At 32.7% G+C, this 18,357-nt stretch overlaps 1 protein-coding gene across 7 annotated transcripts in view; it reads left to right on the top strand.

Annotated features, from left to right (window-relative positions):
• LOC143226066 (uncharacterized) overlaps positions 1–13,843 on the top strand; it is a 76,176-nt gene extending 62,333 nt beyond the window's left edge. For 4 of the 7 annotated variants that reach the window (XM_076456508.1, XM_076456507.1, XM_076456510.1 and 1 more), the window contains 6 exons: positions 384–724; positions 3,428–3,633; positions 4,473–4,693; positions 8,029–8,334; positions 10,477–10,534; positions 10,988–13,842. In XM_076456508.1, coding sequence (XP_076312623.1) covers positions 384–724; positions 3,428–3,633; positions 4,473–4,693; positions 8,029–8,334; positions 10,477–10,534; positions 10,988–11,155 — 1,300 coding nt within the window. In that variant the 3' untranslated portion in view covers positions 11,156–13,842. Of the gene's footprint in view, positions 1–383; positions 725–3,427; positions 3,634–4,472; positions 4,694–8,028; positions 8,335–10,476; positions 10,535–10,987 lie in introns of all 7 variants that reach the window. The other 3 variants (XM_076456506.1, XM_076456504.1, XM_076456505.1) reach the window with 2 other exon arrangements.
• Positions 13,844–18,357: the final 4,514 nt, after the last annotated feature.

Below are 18,357 nucleotides of genomic sequence, written 5' to 3'. Positions count from 1 at the left end.
ATTAATTCACATTGTATATGAATTTGTATGTTTGTTCGCGAATTCTCTCATCGTTTTGGAGGTAGCAGGACCAAATTTAGTACGTAGACTCTGATTGGTTCGAGAATATCCTTATCCATATTGTGTAATCCCTGCCTCAAGGGGATTCAAAAAACACCTGGAAGGCCATCCAAGCATGATTGTGGTCTAGGAGTTAGATTTCAGGGTCGCTGAATCCAAATCTTGTATATCATGTTTGAAGCCATGTTCCATAAAATAAATTTAAGATAAATTCTAAGAAGGAAATGAAAGTTCACTCATAGTTAGATACTTTAGTTTTATAAAAGCCTCCTTCTTACTTTCTCATGTATTCGAACACAAAGTTTATATTTTGTGTATGATAGTGTCCCATGTCTGAATGGTAGTTTAGTGTGTGGACGTAGAGAGCCAACAGATGGAGGTAACGCAACAATGTCGGCCAACACGAAAGTTCTCGTGGATAAGTCAACCAGCGTTTCCGGGAAAAAGCTTTTCACGAAAAAAATGATTACTAGAAGACCAGCAAGTGCCACCAATGTTGGCCGTAGTAGACAGAGCAATCAGCGGTCAAGGTTGGTGACTTCGTTTGTTCATCCTGTTGAGAATCAGAACAAGAGAAAAAATGCTCAATATTCTAACTCAGGAATGACGTCAACTAGGCCGACCAACACTCTGATACGACCCAGAGGAAAGAAAACAGCGAGCGGTAAGCTTCCAATTGTTGATATATTTCAATTCATTTTTTTTATTTGTATAATACGCCTAAGGCCATGAAAAATTCGTTAGTTTCACTTCAGTGGCGTGCAAGTGTTTTGTAATCTGCGGTTGTATTTGTTTTTTTATGTTTGTATTTAGTGAATAGTTTGTTTGGTTTAAGTTTCTCTCCAAGCTACATGAGAACTATCTCCGCTAGTCGTTAGTCACCACAGCCAGTCTTGGTGTTGTATAGGGAACAAATTCTCGATTGATTGCAGGATTGAAAACTCGACCAATGATTATTCATTTAGTAATAAACTGAATTAAATAGCAATAATACTGATGAGTGAGTGATGAATCAAAAATCCCAGAAAAGATAACATATTCATCAATAGTAACCCAAAAAAGTTGTGATGATAAAAAACTATATACATATATATATATATATATATAAATGAAGTTTGTTGTTCATTGTTAAGAACAAAACTATCTGTGCTTTGCCCACCACGTGTATCGAAGCCTGGTTTCTAGTAGTATAAGTCTGTAGACATACCCCTGTGCCACAAGGGGGCTACATGAATGGAAGACAATAATTCAGTGTGGATGAACAAGTAATGAACCATCTTAGAGGTTCGTGTATAGAATATTTAATGTAAGATATTTGGTGTCCATCATGCTGAATAGGACCAACAAACTTGTAACATCTTTTATGACTGTCACAGGGCTTTCCAAGTAATATCAGTAGAAAAGTTTCTACTGATATTACGTTTTATATACAATATTTGGTAGAGACAATCGTGAGGATAATATTAAAAAAATAATTGTAATTATTTATGATGACAAGTTCTTGTTTAATATTAATGATAACAGTCTAAAATATGACAGAAACCATTGATCTACTCACTAACAATCTAATCATAAACACCTTAGGTGTGAAGAAAAGGTGTGGCTAAAATAGGATTGAGTATGCAATTTATAGGAATGAAATGAAAATTAGCGGCTGAACTTGTAGCTACAGTAAATATTCAATCAGTGGTTAGTAGATCGCCTCTTTTATTTTGCCAACCATCATGCCTCAAATTGAAGAAAAAACGTAGCCTGGGTATCCAATACATGATTGTTTTCTGTAAAATTCGTATCATTGCTACAAGCTATCATTTGGGGCTCCAATTTAGGCTTCATTCCTTTAAGTCTCACGCTGAATTCGTTTTTTTACCTACATTTTTTTTCACACCAAGGTGTTTTTGATTAGATATCATGACTTTTTGTCAATACATATCAACAAACTACAGCAAGTAAGAAAGTGACACTCGATAATAACCAACACTAGCCTAAGAGTCACAATTCTATTTTTCGAAACAGACTTTTCATTTCTAGAAGCGCGGCATGACTAGGTGGTTAAGGCTCTCGACTCGTAATCTGAGGATCGCGGGTTCGAATCCTCTTCACACCAAACATGCTCGCCCTTTCAGCCGTGGGGGCATTATAATGTTACGGTCAATCCCATTATTAGTTGGTAAAAGAGTAGCCCAAGAGTTAGCGGTGGGTGGTGATGACTAGTTGCTATCTCTCTAGTCATACACTACAGAGTAAGGGATGACTATCGTATAGCTTTGCGGGAAATTCAAACCAAACAAAGGCATTACTTGATTATTAACGTCACTTTCTCTCGTCCTTCGCTGACCTCAAGATTTGTTCACCACTTCGAAAATATGATAAAATTGTAAAATTTACCCTTATCTTTCTATTCTAAGTATTTTTATTCTCGAGTATTTTTAAATGAATTTTAATATGTAAAGTAAGAGTCCAGTCGAGTTCATCCATTAAAAGTATATTAAGTTTGGATCACCACAGTACGAGCTACAGAATGTGGAAAAGGCTAACTATAACTCCTGTTTTAATAACACACAGTTTCCTGTAGATTGTTTTGGCTGCACGATACACTTCCTTATGTCTACTTAATTAATATTATCTATCTCAGTAATCACATTCAGCTGCACACATACATATTACATTATCCTTTATTACAATACATATATTATATCATATATTACACATACATATTACAATTTTTCCTTATTTAATTATTCACATGAAATATATACGTTCAGACTTACTGTTTCTTTTGAATTTCGCTCAAAGCTACACGAGGGCTATCTGCGCTAGTCGTCTTTAATTTAGCAGTGTAAGACTAGAGGGAAGGCAGCTAGTCATCACCACCCACCACCAACTCTTGAGGCTACTCTTTTATCAACGAATAGTGGGATTGACCATCACATTATAACGCCCCTACGGCTGAAAGGGTGAGCACGTTTGGTGTGACCGGCTACCCTCGGATTACGAGTCGAAAGCCTTAACCATCCGGCCATGCCAGACCTTTAAGCTTACTGACAGTTACTTGCTAGATGGGTTTAAACTATCATTTTGGTCTTTTCACAGTGTTGTACGTATGCTCGTTTGCCAATTCCTATGGTTGTGTGTACGTATATATATATATTTATTTATTTTATGTAAACTGTGGCCCAGAACTACAAGGATACGTTTACAAATAAATTATGATATTTTTGTTAAATAGTTTATTATGCTACAAAGCTTGAACAACATTTTATTCGATTAGCTGTGTTTTTTCTTGTGCATAGGTAATTTTGTGACTGTCCGAATAGTTTGAAGTGGCAAATTTATGATCAAATGAAACGTAAAATGCTTTTTTCAGCAAAACTGAACAACCTAACGTCGTACTTCGACACTGCAGATACAGAAATAACTTCAACAACTACTGGAGTGGATATAGACAGTTTGTTGGAAGAACCAGATGACTACAGCAGCGAACGAAGCGCCACTACAAGTAGTAATTTCGAATCATCAGAAGTTGCAATGGTCAGAAAACAGTTAGAAGGATTGGAAGCAATGTATTTAGAGGTAAGTAGTACAGACATATATATTTCGATGAGGTAGTAATTTTTGCTTTTTTTTTACTTTATACTTGTAAAGATCCACATTGTAGCTACTGATAGTGTTATTTAAACGAATCCTTTTAAACGAAATGTTTTAAATTAACGTCTTTCAGTGCAACAGTTGTGTATATATATATATATATACATATCTTATATCCTTACATTTATAAAATAAGTAATAGATTTGACACAAAAATGTGTAACAATTACGAAAAAATTATATGAAAGGAAAATGTAAAAAAATGAGAGGTAATAGATTATGAAATAAATAATATTAAAAGAGAAGTAATTAAAGATAATACCTTATCAATATGAAAAATAAGACAGTTATAATAAAAAAAATGTTGTAACACGTTATGGAATCGATCTCAAATACACATGTCATGTACAACTGATTAAATACTCGGAAACAAAGGAAATATGGATAATTAATGACAACTGAAAATTTTTCTTTCTAGGTTTTTCCATTTTAGTTGAATATACATAAATACAGACGTAAATATATTCGTTACCTAAATTACAAACATAAGCCTTCCATAAAACCTAGGAAATTTATTCTTCGTAGTCTATTAAGTAATGAACAGTTATTTTAATAACCTGTAATGTACATTGAATATTCGTTATGGATAATATTATAATGAATTATGTTTTCTTCTGAATGCTATAGAATAATGTATAGAATAAGAATACAAGAGGAGTGTATGCTTTCATACAACCACGCGTTTTATTTTCGTTAAGCAGTATGATAAACGAATATTTTTATACGCTTGGTTTTATAGCAGAATTTATTTTTAATCACTCCAGATTCTACACCTATTAGGTGTTAACTCCAGTCATCAGCAGCGCTACCTGTCGGCACCTTTTTGTGGGAGTTGCAGCAATTACTCCAGGACTTCGAAACGTCGAGTGCATGGCAGTCTTTCCTCCCTTACTGGCAGAAGTTCGGTTAGCAGGGGCACCCACAGCTCCAGAGACAGACGACGAAACGATCATCGAAAGAGATCAAAAGAACAAAATATTGCAGGGTAAAACTGAAATATAGAGTTGATTGTAAATTTCACATAATTTAACGCGCTATTTGTTTCAAAACCGTGAAATGATATAAATGTCGGGCTGTAACATAATTTTTTGGCCCCTAGCGACGAAAAATCAAAAATTGTATGGGAATAGATGTCATTGCGGACAAACAAATTAGCACAGTATAGGATAGGAAGTGCTCCCCAATGGCTCAGCGGTATGTCTGCGGACTTACAACGCTAAAAACCGGGTTTCGATACCCGTGGTGGGCAGAGTATAGATAGTCCATTGTGTACCTTTGTGCTTAATTCAAAAACAACAACAACGATAGGAAAATATGCAATTACATTTATACAAGGTTGTACACCAATTGAATGTATTTTGCCTTATCTTAAATGAACTCATGAAACATGCTAGTTATCAACATACCTTACAATACTAAATTACAGTCTGTAATTGTGAATGACGTACAGCGGCGAAACACTTGTGGTTAAGCACCACATATCACCTTTAACTGTCCCGCTATGAGTGTTAAAGTGTGTAATGTTCTTGTCTTTATATTATTTAAACACTTGTTTATTTTTAAACATCATTATACAAATATATATACACACACATGTATCTACACACCATCTGAATATAGTACACTCAGTTGAGCTCAAAGTGTCTGCATGGTACCACATTTTCCCACGAACATTATACGCTCTTTTAGTCAGATTTGTAATCAGGTTAAGTCGTGTCGCAGTGCTTGGGATGCAAATATTTTACAGTTGCCATATGGAAATTATAACGAGACAACCTAACATGCTCTGTAGGGAAACTCATTGAATGTTGATACAAACAACTTACAAGCAATCAGGTGAGCTTCGTAATCCCGTTTCTCTTCACCAGCTTTAAATTTCAGAGGAAGCTCGAGACTATCAGGAAAGTCAAACACGAGCATGGCTGAGAGCAAAACCTTTATAGAGTTTTTGCCATGACCAGCATCATGTCTGCGATTTCATGAATGTTACTAAAAATTTCATAGACATTTATGTTGGTCTTGTTTTTAAGAATACAACTAACTGGATTTTACTGTCGCATCTAGAAATATATATGAGGGAATATTACACTGTCTTCCTTAAACCATACATCACTAAACAGTGGACATTAAAAGATATACTGGAGATATCTATTGAAAATTTTAAACTTCTAGATTGAAAATGCATTTAATCTTCTTACACCATATCTCCACAAATGTAACGTAGAAAATATGTTTTCGACAGGTAGATAAGTAATAACATAACATGCGCGTGTAAGGTGATAAAGCATCGTGAATTATGGGAATCTGAGAAAACTGAGAATATTAGGTGTTGTAATTGTAGAAAATCTGTTCTTTAAGTACATGTATTCAGAAGTTTTGTACAGTACAGTGGACCAGTAAACCGCGAAATCGCTTAAGCCGCTGTAGCAAGTCTTGTCCCAAAATTTTTGATGTATTAAATCTACAACCTGGCTTTTTAAAGTTTCTCACACTCTCTTTGTCTTTATAACTTCAAGGGGATATTTAAAAAGGATTTGCTTTAATTTGGGAAATAAATAAAATATATTACAATAGAAATCGACCATTAATCTACCTTATCCGCTCTCTATGTCAGCTTTATGGAGGCCGCCATTGTTACCGAATCACACCTCTCCATACATTAAAGTTAATCCGCGGTAAATCCGTGAAAAAAGTGATCAATAATTAAAGTATTATTTTTAATTCGATAATCCGATATTTTTGTGGAATTGTATAAATATTGGCCACAAACCCAATAGAAATCACTTCAGTTTCTGAATTAATAGTGAGCATATCATATTGACAAGGCGGCCTGCATGTAACACGGGAAGACGAAATTTTACAAGGAAAAGCGAACCATCGCAATGCATTGGTCGTTTGTGTTAAAACGGCACTTGTCAATTGTATCTGAATAGTCTATACATTAATATTATAATGATCACGCAATGGCCCGGATGAGGCTCCTCGGCGGAGCTGTTGGCGACTTCGGCTTTTCAGTCACAAAGGTTTAAGCCGCGGTTAAGCAGGTTGACCCCCCAAATACCGCGGCTTAACGGCGCTCCACTGTAATAGCTACATAAATGTTCAAGTGAGTCGAAATTCTGCGGAGCGTCTTTTGTTTTGGTTTTTCTTTTCTAATAACTAGCCAAGCTTTTGAAATTACAGTGGAAACAAATTTTGTGCCCTTAGAATAGCAGTAGTTTTAAAACCATTAGGATAGTGAACGCTAGTTTACTTCAACAACTTATGACCACACGTCTGCAATATGTTTGCTAGTGCACGTGCACAGTTTTGAAGCGAGTTTTTTTTTTTTTAATAATATCAATACTTTTGATTTACAGCCGTAACTACACGCATGCTAGGTCACTTAAAACTATATTTTTGATTTATTTGATTTAATGTTGTTATGGGCCGTAGCTGGGTATTTACATACTAATTCTTCATTAATTTGCATTTAGACTTAAGACTGATTTTATAGTTACTGGTTTCTGGGAAAATATGCACATGTTATTGTTATATTAAATGTGATGGTGTTTTATAATTTCATTTAGTTCCTAATTATGTATCTGTGAATTGTCTGTGTTAAAAGTCCTTCGTATACCTTTTTATTCTTACACAGTCTTATATGCGTACAGATAATTTCATTGTATTAAGTATTTTGTTGCGCACACAGATAAAGATACAAAGCCCTATGATGCGAGCACTTACAAAAAGGTGGACATTTCTTTATCAGGGGTGAACAGATTCAAAGTTTGCTCATGATTAAAATAGGCCTATATTTCAAAAGCGTTCTGGTTATATGGTTTTGTATATTTATCTTGGCCCGGCATGGCCTAGCGCGTAAGGCGTGCGACTCGTAATCCGAGGGTCGCGGATTCGCGCCCGCGTCGCGCTGAACATGCTCGCCCTCCCATCCGTGGGGGTGTATAATGTGACGGTCAATCCCACTATTCGTTGGTAAAGAGTAGCCTAAGAGTTGGCGGTGAGTGGTGATGACTAGCTGCCTTCCCTCTGGACTTACGTTTTGGTTCAAGTGATCCAAAAAACTTATAAGATTTTATAAGTCTTACACTGCTAAATTAGGGACGGCTAGCACAGATAGCCCTCGAGTAGCTTTGTGCGAAATTTCCAAACAAACAAAATATTTGTCTTAAATTTTTTTTAAACTTACGTGGATTTTTTTTTTTAATATCATGACTGTAATCCATACATTATCATTATATTTTATATCACTTCTTTGTTAATTGGGTTGATTATTTTGTTACGTTTACAAAATAATGTTCTTTTGTTCAATCTTAAAAGAGCTGCCGGAAAACGGTTTAAGAGACTGGAGTCTCACGTCGTTACGTTAGCACGAGGCGTAGCACACTTATCATCAGAAATGCGCTCGCATCACGTGCTCGTCCAAGAACTTGAAACGTTACGCAGGGATGTGAACTGGCTTCAAGAACAATTTAACGCTTTGGATGCGGCAGCAGGTGGCACCACTAAGCAATTTGATGGAAAAGCCGCGGGAAATTCTCATTCTTCCAATAGCCGGAAATGGAAGAAGTTTACGACGGATTTTCTGGAGTTGATGAACCCCGATCGAGTACAAAAGCTTACCAAGTAAGAACAATTAAACATTTGGTTTTTCTTCCTACCATGGTTAATAGTAGATATAATAAACTGATATACATGTTATGTACTTTTATTTTAAGTCTCATATATTTATATCACATGCATTAATAAAGGTATAAACTACATGGTTTGTTACATTTATTCGAATTAAATGATATTATTTGAGTAAACAAAAATTCTTATTATTTATCTGAAAGGACCTTTAATTATACAAACACTTAATATACTATATTATGGTTTCAGTCTTGTTATTTAGTTGAAAGGGCCTTTAATTATACAAACACTTAATACACCATGTTATGGTTTCAGTCTTGTTATTTAGCTGAAAGGGCCTTTAATTATACAAACACTTAATACACCATGTTATGGTTTCAGTCTTGTTATTTAGCTGAAAGGACCTTTAATTAGACAAACACGTAATACACCATGTTATGGTTTCAATCTTATTATATAGGTGTAAGGACCTTTAATTAGACAACACGTAATACACCATGTTATGGTTTCAGCCTTATCATTTAGCTAAAAGGACCTTTAATTATAGAAACACGTAATACGCCATGTTATAGTTTTATTTGGTCTTATTTAAAGAAAAACGTTTGACTTAATGTATGCATCAAGTGTTAAAAGTATTTAACTTTAAATTATCACCCATAAGGCTAAACAAAATAAACCGTAATTAACGTATCATATTTTATTGGAATTACATTATCTTAATAAACATTCACAGTAAACAATGAAATAACAATAATGAAGAATATATTACTAATATTAAAAGGAGACGTAATAAGTAGTAAATGGTAAAGGTAATATAATAAACAGTAGATACCAGTGAGAACTTGATAAATATCTGATACTAAAACCAACACAAGTATTAGGTACTAAACGAAACCGGATACGAAAAGAGCCATGATGAGCACCAGGTATTGAATTAAACATGATAAGTAGTAAATACGGAAGGTTTTGTTTGTTATCAGAACTATCTGCTATACCTATCGTGAGGAACTGAATCCCTGATTTTATCGCTTTAAGTCCGTAGACTTATCATTGTTCCAAGGAGGTTTGATAAATGAAAATATTAAATATAGGAAACAAATAATAGACAGTAAAGTAGAAGAAATTAATAAACATTATAAATGTCAAATAATAAATGAGATGTAGTAAAAAGTTGATAGAGAATTTATGATACAACACAGGCACCCCATTTCATTTCGTTTCTGAGCCAAGCTATATCCTAAAAGTTGTTTTGAGTAACACTGACCTCAATTATATGTTATTGTATTGTGTTTACGTAGAATTGAAACAGAAGTAGTTTAAAAATATTCTTTTCCCGGGTCTTTCCACGTGGTTGCTAAAAAAACTACATTTCAAGAACAATAATGATATTTACAAACATTTTCCTGTAACGAATATCATTAGTTTTGTAAATTATAGATTTGTTAGTATTATATTATGATACTTTTATGTATTGTATTCAGTTTTATGCACTAAATACGTATTGGAATAAACCCCACGAGTCTTCCGCTGGTACAGCGGTAGGTCTTCGGATTTACAACGTTAAAATCAGGGGTTTAATTCCTCTCGGTGGACTCAGCAGAGAGCCCAGTGTGGCTTTGCTAAAAGAAAATACACGTATAAACGATGAGAGAGTAAATTTCTTCAAGAAAGAAAATATAAGATTGTTATAAATTAATTTTCAAGATTAAAAGTACCATTGTTACAAATAATCTAATTACTAGAAGTTGAACAGATTTATTCAACAAATAAACATTATTGACCCCATAAATAGTATACAGCAGATGTATTTTACAAAGAAAACGAAATTCTATTAACACAAAAAAGGTATTAAACGGATATATTCCACACGACAAATATTATTAACTCATAAAAGGTGTTGAGTAGATGTATTTCTCAAAGATGTTAGTGACCGTATAAAAGGGTGTTCACTGGGTATATTCCACAAGGTAAATATTATTAACCCATAACTCAGATTTAACGGATGAATTCTACGAATAAAACATTGTTAACTCATACATCTTAACCATTTGATGAATTAATATATTCCACAAAAATATTTGTTGATCCGTTAATCGTATCTACTAGGCGTTCTTATTTTTATCTTCACGACTATAGGTTTTTTGGAGACGAGCCACCGTTGATGAGAGAATTTCTAAAGAAATTGGGATACGAGGTATGCAAATTATATAATAGTCGAAAAAATATATATATGGTGCTACCACCTGCAGGTATGAAGTTAGTAATAAGAACAGAAATGTATTTAGAAATTTAACGATTTATTTCTGTGTACATAACTCTCTTTATTTTATTATATACTATAAAATTATACCAGTATCTTAGTACAGTGAGTGTTTAGCCAATTTCAATTAAAAAAAGTACATAATTTCTTGTTTTCCAAATATTTGTATGAAATGTCTTAGTCCCAGTCATATGAGGATACAGAAAAACGAAATATCGAAGTAAACGTTGATTATGAAAATTAAAGATTAAAAAGAAAGAAAAAACGTGCTTTTTGGGTGAAATGTTTTGTGTATTGTTTGAGTTGTTTTTGATATAAAGTCAGTGAAACTTTACGTAGTTTTTGTTACATACTAATCTATAGCTAAGACTTTGTTTGATATTCTAGAACTATGCCTCAAACTTTGAAGCGGAAAAGATAGGCGCAATGGAAATGCCTTATATAACTGAAGATAAACTTCAGAAAATTGGAATACCAATGGGACCACGTATGCGCATTCTTCAGGAAGTTCAGAACCCTCCTCCCAAGGATCGATTGAAGGTTTATATAGTTTAGTAATGAAAAAATCATAACAGTGCCAAGGTGGTAGTTATTCATAAAATATTTTTGTTTTGCTAATTGAGAGTTGGACTGAACGCCTCACAATTATAACTTAAATAAAGCATAGTTTTCCCATGATGTAAAAAGTAGTGTTAGTTAGCATGACTGCTAAGCGTAAGTTTTGTGTTAGTAATACGAATTATTTATGTCACTGAGATAAAGTTTTCAGAGTGGTAAATTGAAGACGCTAAACCTTAGGTCGTCTTATAAACCAAGATATAAATAAGTTCCATGGTTAAAATTAAATTAAGTTGTTCAATGACAGTTCTTATATTCAGTAATGTGATGAATCATGAAGACTCAAGCCTTCTATACGTGTGTTTTATATAGAATATACAAGTATGTATATTAGATTAATGTTCTTCAATCTCTAAATTGGCTATTTGTATTTTCTGTTGCAACAAGTGTCTGAAGGTGCCACCACGTACTTCCTGTTGTGGTGTTTCATAATAAAAACTGTCTTGGGTTGTATCCACAAAAGTTTTACAAAGAACTTTAGAAATGGTATTGTTTCATAAACACATTGTTAATTTTCATTAAAATATTGAAGAATTGTGAACTATTAATTAATAATCAGTTATTTTACCCACTCACAAACATACAAGCTTACATTATAACCAGTTATTAACAGTGTCGGTGTTTATCACTTCAACTGTACTGTTGAAATATATGGCCAGATAAAGTTTGTAACAGGCCCAGTGACTTGGTATAGTTTTTAAATGAACAAATACCTTTTTTCTTTTAAGTTCCAAGAAGTTTAAAACTATTTTGCTTTCCAGTTTTCTTCACACTACAGTGTAGTAAACTAAAAACTGTGACAAAGACCAAGCTGCTTAATTATTAAATTAATATAATTGTCACGTTTTTCTAAATAGCTTAACTAGAGTTATGTTTCTTATTTTATATACAACAGGAATATTTGTACTTGACCATCGATTGTTTTAGTATCAATATAATTACAGAGTGAACACTTTAGGACTATATATATTTATTACAAAAAACAGAGGCGAAATTTAATAATAGATTTTAAATATAATTTTTACTTATAATCATTTTCCCATGTAATGACAGTTAATTTTGATACTAATTCTTAGCATCACAAATATCGCAACTGATTTCCTTAGTTTTAATCTGTATTTTTGTATTCTTTGAATGTTTCTTAACTTAATTCCAAAATGAAATGTTTAATTAAACGTGGACATATTTTGAAGTTTTAAGCCTGTGTGAATATGGTAAGGATTTTTTTCCTGTTTATCAATATTTAATAACTTTACAAACAAATATAAAACAACTTGTGTTCGAGTTTTCTTTTTAAACATTACGTTTGTCAAGAGTCGGGTCGTGACCTTCTAAAACGCACACAGCAAAAACATCCCTGGTGTTAGATGTTAGACATTGTAATGATTATATAGTAGCATTTTATGACGAATCACATGTTTGCAAAACTAGTTTTAATAAAAAATAGTTGTCAGATTAAAGTGAACTGGCCTGTGTACTGGTTAATAGATCATTGACGTTTTTACATTTATTACTCATATTATAGAATGAAAATATATTAACATTAATTTATATTCTTTCTCTCTAAGAAAGAAAAAAAATACATAAATCTGTCATTTTTAGTTAACGTTTAAAGATCCTTTAATAACTATGTTTTAAGGTCGTAAAAGCCGTAAAGGTGTAAGATAAAATGTAATTTTTCTATTCAATTTGTACGTTAATGCACATTTTTATCAAAGTGTGGGTTGAAAGTTTGAAGAAACGTCAGACACCTTTTAAGGTTTAGTTCTATTTACGTGTATTCAGATGACAAGTAATAGAAGTATTTAAATAACTAGAGTAAGTGTGATTATCTTTATTCTTATCACCAATACTGTAGTAAGGTTATTTGTTGTTAATATTCGTACATAATTCAACAAGTATAAACATCATTTTTCTAAATCCCTTTAACTTTTGTACTGTCAGAAGGTCTAAACAGTTTTATATTTTTGTTTGAAAGAAATACTTCAAGTAGTAATATAATAGAGATCAAATGTTCATATTCAAACCGTTCTTGAGACACATTGACTCGTGAAGTCATGTTGAAGTGGTTTCCCGCTACTTTGCTCAACTAATGCTGTTTAATGTTCAACGTACTCAGGTCAGTAAAGAAATTTAATGTACTGTCGTGACAACGGGATGTGAATCGCAAACCTTTGGAATACATTCAGGTATGTTAAATGCTTAGCCCCGATAAACCTATAAGTCGAATAAGGAAGGAATTGTAGCTCGATTGACTGCAATGCCCCATTTTAGGGACCTGACTAAAATGGTGAACTGGTTTGAAAACGCTCAACCACCGTATGAAGCTCACGTGTTGTTTCTTATATTTTTTTAGCTTATTTGTAAATATCACTGATATATGATTTACCATATAATACTATATTTTGTATTGGATTTTATTGATATATATGAAATAACTACGTTTATATGTGTATTTTAGATTTTTAGTAAGGCCAATTTCTAGGCTAATCGGAATTATATGTGTAAGACTCAGTCATGTGTTATACATTGTATTTACTCAAGGGAAATAAAGGTATAGTTTCTATGAAATTACATGACTGTAAATGTATGTTCTTTATTCTGTAAACAGGAACAGTGTATTCAGTTCTGGTATTTATAAATAAAAGATCACATTACTTTAATTCTTAATAGGACTGACGTTGTTTTTTTTAACGAAGGATTAACGGTGGGTTAGGAAAAAGTCAAAAATAGGAATTGTATATTTAATACAATCAATATAACTATAGAACATTTCCAGCGTGTAAAAATCTAATATTATAGAAGGGGACACATAAACATTTGTTGAGGTAATTTATCAAAAATATTGCTCCAAACATATGTTAAAAATACCCCAAAACATTTAACAAAACAAATTAAACATTAGTTTTAACATCCATAATTCGGCAGTTATAGAGAAGTGCACACGCAGGAACTCTGCTATTTAGGGTTCAGATTAATATATATATATATATATTTAACAGTAATGAGTAACGTAAATAGGGTTCAGAATAATATATATATATTTAACAGTAATAAGAAACATAAAGATGTTTCCTACAAACAGACTTATAAACAAATTATCTCACCAGCTTTATGAGTAACAAACTGTATGCGTGTAATAAAATACTCTATGTTCACAAATTATTCTTCTCTAACCTACCGTACCTTTCCTGAATACGATGGGTTAGTGATATTTATAATAAACAATATTTATTTTACTAGTCCATCTGTGGCAATCTCTCCCGATCTTCACAATGATTCAACGAGTTTGTTTATTGACCAATTACTGAGACAGTTACAGAAAGTTTCTGAAAAGAACAAAACTGTAAAAATAAAGAAACGAAATTAAATAATGTCTTTTCTTGGATCCGTTCTTTTCAACTCAGTGTAGGTTATGTTTCTCGAGCTCAGTTTGCAATTCGAACATGTTACATTGCACACCCATTTATACATTAAGTTATACTCTGATCACCTGGTGAAAATAAAACTGGGTTCCTTAACCAAGAACGTTAGATATTAGAAAACATTAAATAATTCAAACGTATACAGTGACAGCACAAACCATTGACAATAAAATGAATTTTGGATTACTAGGTATTAAAATAACTCCGTTGTAATTAAAATGCTCGCACAGAATATTAAAGACAATTGATGTGAATATTTTAAATCACACTTTTATTATGATTGAATGAAGCATTTAAGTACTCTCCGTCTTGCTGACATTTTAATGAAATACATTTTCCAGTCAGTAAGAAGTATTTTGCAAAAGTTAGTGCGTATAGGGAAGCTTTTACAAATGTTTGAATTACGTGTGTTTAATCCCATGTAGATATTCGTCTTTATACAGATATTCAAGAATGATTACATGTACTTATTTTACATAAACATGTAGATAATTTAATTCTGTTAGGAAAATAACAAGTTTAATGTTTTATTGGCTCAGCCAACTTTCTCTAGTTCTATCTGTTAACAACTGTTTCATAGTTCTGGCGAAGATGCGAATACACATGCATCCTACAGAATACCAAGGTAAGTCGAAAACAACTACAAACATAATTGTAGGTCAATATGAGTTGGTAGAAACCTGAAGATAAAAGCGAGTTACAGGATCAATTATATTGGTTCCGTTCAAAAGGTTCGCCGCTGAGACAGCGGTTTTTGGATTTACAACGCTTAAATCGGGGGTTATATCCATTACACTTTATCATCAATGTTGAGAAAGTATTAGTTCCCCATACTATACTGTGTGATTTCTACTTTATTTTGGCAGAGCTATGATGGTTTGTTGATTCAAGGATAACGAAGCTGAAAGGGCGTTGTGACCTTTACATTCTGAGGTTATCGAACAGATTTCCATATTGGATGGTAATTACTTCTCGATCACTACATAGTTAGTAGATATGATGCCTAAAACATCGATAATTTAGTCAACTAATTGCTTGGAGTTTAAAAATTCGGCAAAAAAAAACATTTGCACCCCTTTACTTTCAGAGGCGTAACGTCCCAAGACTCGCTCAACCTATTTTGCTAAGCACTAGCGGCCGTTCTACGAAGCCAAACAGATACATGCCAGACTTTCCCCAGTACGACTAGTTGTGTATATAACACTAAATGTAGTAAAGGAATTGTGTTCTGTCTTAGCACGGAATGTGAGTCAGTTTGTGTTCATTCTGTGTGCAATAGTCCTAGTGTTTCTGTATTTATTTTTCTGTGATACCAACTAAAGTGAGTGGTGTTCTATTTCCTATATCTTGTTGGTATTTTTGTTAATGACCAAGAATCAAAATTGATGCTAGTTAAATATAGAGAAGACTTGACTGGCTAATGAATAAAACATTATTACAAGTTTAACACAATAATAAATGTGTTTCCGTGGTTACCTAAGGGAATTGAAGTGATGAATTATAAGTTTTTTTTTTCCTTCTCTCAGGTGCAGTTTTCCAAAGGACTGTCTGTTACAAAATCACTAATACAAAGAGCTTGCGGGTAACCAACTTGATTGACCTGAATGGAACAGTCTGACCCAAGGAAGATTAACTTGGTTCATGTTTAAAACTTGCACGCTTACAGAAAACTTTTAGAAGTTTATCGTACAAGGTCAGTCTCGGTATTAAACAATAAACAACAGTGTATACCAACCATCAGACACGCTGGTACATCATCCTCCAGAATAAATAATGTTTGGATTATTTCAGATAATGCTCTCGAAGTATATCTTATGTGGAGCGTGAGTGCTTAGAAATGGAAACTGACATAATTAACCTGAAGGCAATACATTAGCGTTATTATCAAATCATGGAACAAGTAGGACTTATGGGCTGTTACTACTTCTTGGTCTGTGCAGTAAATTACTTCCATATTTAATTAATGTTCTTTCCTCAGATATCCTTGAATATTATATATTGGGTACATTTGCCAATTTCTACTTTGATAGCTATATTAATAACTTTTTTTGCTTCTGTTAAGCTCAAAAACACATAATGGACTATCTATGTTGTGTCCACTACAGGTATAGAAACCTAGTGTTTATCATTATAAGTCTCAGACTTACCGCTGAATCACTGCGGTTTTAATAAGTTCTTGTGAAGTTATACCTTTTGAGCTACATTGATTTTAAGGATGGTCGGATTATTTGATATAGAAAATTAGAAATATATTAAACACATAATATATAATTCCAAATCAACTTGGAGAGTAGTTGATTTTTATTACGAATTCTTTTATTCTCCGGTGAAAAACAAATTTCGAGGAATTAAAATATAACTTGCACGACGACAAACCGTTAGCATTTATGTAAGTTTCTTTGACTGAAATAAGAATGAAGCTGCATCACGGACTATGTGTACTCTGCCCATCACAGGTATCGACACCTGCTTTCTTTCGGTATGAATCCGTAGATACAACGCTGTGCTAGTGGAGTGGTAATATTTAGCTATGAATAATTTGTTATAATATTTGAAGCATGTCATGATGTAGTTAACTTGGTACATTGATTTTAATACTTTATTATTACATTTTTAATGGTGTTTATTACCGAATAAAATATTATACAATAAACTGAATTTATTCTAAATTTAATAAAATATTGAACAAAAATTATACAATAAAATTGTATTTATTCTGAATTTAATAAAATATTGAATCAAAGATTATACAATAAAATTGAATTTATTCCAAATTTAATAAAATATTGAATCAAAGATTATACAATAAAATTGAATTTATTCTGAATTTAATAAAATATTGAATCAAAGATTATACAATAAAATTGAATTTATTCTGAATTTAATAAAATATTGAATCAAAGATTATACAATAAAATTGAATTTATTCTAAATTTAATAAAATATTGAATCAAAGATTATACAATAAAACTGAATTTATTCTGAATTTAATAAAATATTAAGTCAAATATTATACAATAAAATTGAATTTATTCCAAATTAAATAAAATATTGAATCAAAGATTATACAATAAAATTGAATTTATTCTGAATTTAATAAAATATTGAATCAAAGATTATACAATAAAATTAACCATCCTCTTTATGATCTTACAGAGACAGCTTGTCAAATGAAGTAAACAGTAGTAGTTTAAAGGTATTTTGGATCCTTCCCATGCTTAGAGAAAGGAACAACAATAGTTCAGTGCCAAGTATCAGGAAAAGCATTCGCTTGCGAGATTTGGTTAAAAACAACCAAAAGAATAGCAACTGATGTAGGAGAAAGATGGAACAGCATCTCGTAATGAGCGTCATCTGTCTGATTAATATACTACCGGACCGATGAAGAGCAAACTTGAGTTTTACTAGTGTGCAGGGGTAATTATAGTCATAGAGACGATCAGCTTGAAAAGAAAGAGGTGATTTCTCTGCCCGATACTTAATGGCTAAAAAGGTGGGGATGAGGCAAAAGTGCGAGATGCAGGAGAAAAGCTCTTGTCGAAAGTATTAGCGACACTCTGGGCATCAGTTACTTCCTCGCCATAGGAGAGCAAGATTGAAAGGGGGCGGAAGTATAGTGCTCACCTTCAGAATCATATCTCATCAAGGTCTCATATGACCTTGAAATTGGTGGTAGAAAAGATGCTAGTTGTGAACTTAATCGAAGATTCCTCC

Source organism: Tachypleus tridentatus, chromosome 9 (genome assembly GCF_004210375.1).
Source record: "Tachypleus tridentatus isolate NWPU-2018 chromosome 9, ASM421037v1, whole genome shotgun sequence".
Classification (NCBI taxonomy): Eukaryota; Metazoa; Arthropoda; class Merostomata; order Xiphosura; family Limulidae; genus Tachypleus; species Tachypleus tridentatus.
This window is presented reverse-complemented; position numbering and strand designations above follow the sequence as displayed.